Genomic DNA, 6,000 nt, shown 5'->3' with positions numbered 1-6,000 from the left:
TTTTTTTTTTTTTTTTTTTTTTTAAACTTTAAGGGGATGAGGAGAATCGCTAGATGCTGGCGCCAAGGATATTCCAGGGAGAGTAGCGTCCAGAGACAAGTGGTCTGGGCCTGAATGGGTATCATTCTGCACACAATAGTCACATTTCCTCACATTAATACCAAGGTCCTTTTTATGTCTCGAGGCACAATGCTGACCCACGCGTTCCATCTGATAACTCCTGTTTTAGCAGTTTGATGTCAGCGTGGGATGTTGGGCTCCCGAAGCTTCCTATATTCTAATGGAAAGTGGATACACCGATTGTGTCGCCGAAGGGGTGGGGGGAGAGATGACCTCCCTCCGAATTTCCTGACCGAGGGGGTTTTCAAAGCGGTGCTTACGAAGCCACGGGAGGTGCAGGAGAGGCGAGGGGGTTGGGTAGCATCGGGTGGTTCTGCACGAAAGCAGCTTTCTCGCTTTAAGATGCTTCACCTTGGGTTTGCCCCCCAGGGTTTGGAAACTTTTCGGCGTGGAAAAACGCACCTTTTTCCCCCTCGCCGCTGCAAACTTAATGACAAAACTTGTTTCAGCTTTTTTCTTTTTTTTTTTTTTTTTTAAAAAAAAAGGAAAAAGCAAAAAATTTTGCTTTTGTATTGCGTGCGTGCCTGAGGAGTTGGGGCTGTGTGACAAGTGACACAGCACTCTTATCTTATCCCTGGCTCTGTATAAGAGCCCTGGGCAAGGCTGTCTGTGCTCTCTGTCTCTCTTTCCAATTCCTCTGCAATGGCCAGGGAGGAGTGCGTGGCCGTAGACATTCACCTGGCCGGCCGGTGTGATGTCCCTGCTGAGTGTGACCCAGGTGAGATTTTTCCTCCATGCCCTGCCTGCTCCAGAATCTTGCAGCTTGTCGCTTATTCCTTCCCTGCGTTTCACCTGGGGATTAGGTTAGGAGCTGATTTTAGGTTTTCTGCCACAGCTCAGCACACCACCCTGTCATGGGAATGTGGGATAGTCAGGGCACAATTGTATATTTTAACAATATTTAACCTAAATTACTCAAGTCTGGGGATGAGTCCAGACTTGGCACAGCTGTGGATGGGCGGCAAAGTAAAGGATCCCCTAAAGAATCCTCCTTGTGCAGTCCCTCACTGCCAGTGGCAAATTAGAGCTGTCGCCCCACTCATAACAAGTTCCTGTTGTGCCATGTGCTGATATGTTTTTATTTATTTATTTTAAGGCAACAATTTTAAAAGTAGAATGGCTTTTTGCTGCTCGCAGTGTGGTTCGACACAAGTGGTTGAGGCTTAGATTTTCTCAGCTCCCTAAAGAAAGCGTAGATAAAATAACTTTTTCATTTCTTTTTTAGATAATAACCCCTCCTAAACTTTAAATACTTTTGCTACCATCCTTGATATTTTTTTTATTTTTTTTTTTTGTGGAGAAAGCCATGGACGTGCTAATGTGATATTCTGCTTTTAGCCTATTTACTGTGCAGATGCACTGAGGAGTGCTTGTAGATCTTAAGTAACATGCCCTGACACATGCAGAGCCAAAAAAGGTTTCTGCTCCCCAATTTCCACTCCTTTATTGTGAAGGAAAATGTGATTTTAAGATGCTGCAGATATTCCGTGATGCCTTCACTCCAAAGACTTGGGTCTTCTTGGGTGTTTAAGGGCAGCACTGGGGACCTGCACAGGGAAAGGGAATCTTAAGTGCAAGGAGATCTCTTTAAGGCAAAAGGTGCAAAGCCTTAAACTTTGGGATATGACTTTCATGAGTTTGTTTTCAGGGTTGTCCTTGCATGGATGTCAATATTCTGAACGGAGTTGGAAGGGGAAGCGAGCCGGAGGATTTTGTTTCTCTGGGTTGCTGTTGGGGCGTTATGTAAAGGGAAGCCAGGCTGCCCTTGGAGTACAGCAAATAAATTTCCTGCTGCTTCCAAGTATGAAATCTCCTTGTTGAAGCTGGATGGATTCTGTTCTTGTAAATGTGTGAGAAATTTAAAAAAAAAAAATAGGAGGCATGCCACAGTGCCCTGGCAGGGCTCTGAATGTGCCGACACAAGGCCAGTGGTGTAAGTCTGACATTGGCACGTCTTCAGTGTTGCTAAAACTGAAGTGAACTCCAAGCTACGCTTGTAGCATTTTCAGTAACGCTGCGTGCTTGGGTGCACGCGTCCTCAAAATTCGGGATATGCGTGTCGCCTTGATGTGGCTGCCAGGGGATGTCGGAGATGCGTTGCTGACTTTTTGGTTTTCCCCTGGGCAGGACCTGGCGCAGAGCCTAACAGATAAGGCTGGCCACCCCTGGCAGCTGTCCTTTAACTGTATGTGAAGACAGAGCGAATAATGCCCGTAACCAGTTAGCTCGCCTAAAATAGGCTTTTGCAGCCTGCTTTGTCCAGCAAGGAGGACTATGAAAATAAAAATGAAAACTTTACGTGGCCCTGACCTCTTCTTTCTGCTGAAGCGTGCTTAATCCTGACATTCAGGTGGGAAATCTAGTTATTACTCTTGGTTGTGAGATGTAACTGATGATTGATGGATAGTTTCTTCCTTGTCAGCAAAGGTGAATCCATAGTTTTCTGTCTGTTTTGTCCCCTCGAAAGACTCCTCTGTGGAGGTGCAAGAGTCAAAGGTGTTGCATCTCTTCAGCCCCTCCATAAGTGGATGTAAGCCATGAAGGAGGAGAAAATAGGTGACAGGCTGGAGGTGTTTGGTCTTGGGCTTCAGCCAAGTTCCCCCCTGGTGGATGTGTCATGGACCACCCCATAGGATCATTAAGGTTGGAAAAGACCTCAAAGATCATGTAGTCCAACTATCAACCCAACACCACCGCGCAGGGTTCTACCCCACATTGCCAGGTGAGATCTCTTGCAGAATGCAAATGCGTGGTTCATCAGCCAGACAGAAGAGCATTTAGGAAGTTTCCGTATTTCCCCCCTATTTTTGATGGTCCAGTGGATTTGTTACCATTCATGTTACAGAACTCCAGTTGTCTCCTTTCCTGAATTGAGTCCGAGTCCTGTGTTGGCGGAAATGATGGATGAGGCTCTGGGCCTTCCAAAACAACTTTTTTTTTTTTCCCCTGAGAAATTTTGAAAGATCCTGGTCCAACAGATGTAATTAAATGTTTTCACTTGTGTTGATAAAGCAGCACTTGGTGCTCATCCAAGATGAGTACCTGAGAGAGCTGTCAGCAGAGAAGATTGATACGTGCTTGAGACTGATAAGAGGAAGCGCGTTGCTGCGTGATAAAAGGACAACATGAATTTCTGTTGCATTTGCATGTATCCATAAGGACAGACTGCAGATATGCAGGTATTTCTTTTTAGCACGTGCTTGCTATTGTTCAGCGTTGTGGGTATTTTTTTTTTGTCTCTCCAGAACTATTTTTTGCAAGAGCACGAAAACCAAAACATGTTTTCTCCTCAATGAATATTTATGGCTTCCAAATCTTCCAGCATAGTTTTGCATGTGTAATTAGGCTGTAAATTGAGTAAAGTGAGCGCTGGAGAACTACAAATGTAAGAGCCCAGGGAAAACGCTTGATGTTTCTGGTTTATTTGGGTGCTTGCTTTTTAATAATAAATAGCATTTTTTAGATGAAACAGCTTGCCTTTTCCAAAAGATGTGTCAAAAGCAGCAATAATTGGGACCATTGCACCAGCAGACTTGTCTAGTTAAGTGATGCTTTTAATCACGTGTACAGCATCACGTTGGGAGAGGTTGAGGGATGTAACCAAAGCCTCTGAACCACCTTACTTCATTTGCTGGGAGACAGAGGCAATCCTTTCCCTCTTCTCTACCGCAGTCAACTCTGCTTAATAGTCTGAGTCGCAGCCTTTTAACCCCATCGTGGGCGTGACTTGAATTCCTGCTTGATCAGGGATGGTTTTGGTTGAAGCAGCTTTCCGTGGGCGAAAAAAAATAATTGCCTCTTTGGAGTTCTGGTGTTTCTGTGTGAATTGCATCGTCGATCGTCTTAGTTTTTGGAGAGTAGCTGGACTGGGCTTGAAGGTGCCCTGTGTGTGGTCAGCCTGCAAAATGAGATTGCAATAGTTCTCATAAGTTAGGATTTGGAAGTCCAGATCTGGAAAGGAAGCAAAAACCTCACCTGAATAGCTGTAGCTCCACATTATGTCTCAGTACTTTTCCACAGCTTGGCCTCTGGAAAAGTTGTTGGTCTTCAGTGGGTTTTTTCCATGCTGTCGCTATGCTCATTTGAATGAAAAGTGTTCATGTGGTTCGTATGTAGTTTTGGTAGCAACTGGGTCTTCTGGGGTTGGGGTTTGTGGTTTTTTTGGGGTTGAGTGATTTGTTGGTTTTTTTGTTTTTGTTTTTTTTTGGACAGCGTGAATATAATTTGAGGAGAAGGATTACCAGACTATACTTGTGGTACTAGTGATGCTACTGAGAAGCTGCCTTGGATGCAAGCAGTATAGGTCGGGCTTATGGCAAAACCAACTGGGTTTTTATTTGTTTTTTAGCTTATACCTTAAAAATTGCTTCATGACTATTCTAAGAAAATGGTCATGCTGGAAATTTGAACTGGGAACTTCCTGGGTTCCCGTGTCCCTGTATCTCAGCTGCTTATTAAGTGACATTTAATAGCCTCTAAACAGCAGTCTTCTTTCTCAAGAGCTCTGTTGCTTTACGCTTAGATTTATGGCGGCAGCGTGGTGAGTTGACAGGACATTAATGTGCTCATCTTCGAGTCGCTGCGTGTGATCTTTTGCAGCCCACTCCCTTGGAAGTGCCTGGGTGTTATTGTTGACTCTTTAATGAGGACAAGAATGGTTTCTAAACGAGTGTGACTCATGCAATTTTTAGCCTCAATCTATCAAACAACGATGCATTGGATTAAATGATTACCTGAAGGATTAGGAGTTAGATGTGGGGTTTTTTTGAGGGATGCAGAGGGAGAAGTGAAGAGTAAAAATGCGTAGGAAATTTGAAGGAAAAAAACCAAAAACAAACACAAAAAGCTACCACACACAAACCCCAACTGATCAGGTAATGCCAAAGGCTGCTTCTACACTTTGAGTACACTTCCAAAATGGGATATCTTGTAAAAATTGAGACTGCAGATCATCCTCTGCCAAGAGAGTGATACTTCACTCTGTTCCAAGCCTTCTGTTTGGTTCATGCTGCTTGTCAGGTATCTGCAATACTTGTGACACTTTTCTGACTTTTTTTTTTTTTTTCCCCCCTTTCTAGCTGAAAGTGAAGGTACTGGCTGCGTGTTACTGCACACATCAAGGAAGGTAAGTAGAAGTGCTGTCTGATCAGTTTATTTTTTTCATCATCTAGAAGCAGAGAAAAGGATCTTGAAAGACTCTTGAAAGACTCTTGGGGGTGTGGAGATGTTTTTTATGGGCATATTAATGCCTCTTGAATTCATTTATCTGTCTTTTAAACGGAAAGCCACAAGTCGTTCTCCAAACAATTTCTGTTTAATTCTTGATGTTCCGCTGCTTTTTTTGTCCCAGGCAATTCCTTGACCTGTTAACTCATCACTTGCTCTTCTGTAGCTGCCTGTGAAGGGATCCAAGCAGACACCATAGAGATTCAGGCTGCTGTGAGCTACTCTTGAGCCAAAAGCAGAAACCACCCAATAGACTTTGCTGTGATTTGGTTTCCTGTTTATTCTAGCTAATCAGATCTGCCTTCACGGGGTTTTTTGAATTCCCTGGAAACACGTAGTCTAGGAAGATGATTAGGAAACAACGCTTAGTTTACGCTGGCTCTTGAGGCCATAACTCAGTAATCATAAGGTGAAAACGCAAAAAAAAATCCACCTTGCACAGGCTGTATCACTACAAACCTCCAGCTGTGAAAGTACCCAGAGAGTATTCAGAGATGTTTAATACCATGTGAAGTTTTGATCTTTGGGGATGTGAGGGAGAGCTTGTGGTGCTTCGCGTTGTCTTGACTTGTGTGTCATCGGCCAGTTGGAGGGGCTGGCTGCGTGAAAACGTGTAGCATTGCTCATCCTGGTAATTTATGTGCCGCAGGCTTC

At 44.0% G+C, this 6,000-nt stretch overlaps 1 protein-coding gene across 1 annotated transcript in view; it reads left to right on the top strand.

Annotated features, from left to right (window-relative positions):
* Positions 1-6,000, top strand: part of LOC104275062 (sodium bicarbonate transporter-like protein 11) — a 52,273-nt gene that overhangs the window by 23,432 nt on the left and 22,841 nt on the right. Inside the window, exon 5 of the mRNA XM_009870905.1 lies at positions 5,199-5,245. Within this exon, the coding sequence (XP_009869207.1) occupies positions 5,199-5,245 (47 nt within the window). The remainder of the gene's footprint in view (positions 1-5,198; positions 5,246-6,000) is intronic.

The sequence above is a fragment of the Apaloderma vittatum genome, unplaced genomic scaffold, assembly GCF_000703405.1.
Source record: "Apaloderma vittatum isolate BGI_N311 unplaced genomic scaffold, ASM70340v1 scaffold13356, whole genome shotgun sequence".
NCBI classification, from domain to species: Eukaryota; Metazoa; Chordata; class Aves; order Trogoniformes; family Trogonidae; genus Apaloderma; species Apaloderma vittatum.
This window is presented reverse-complemented; position numbering and strand designations above follow the sequence as displayed.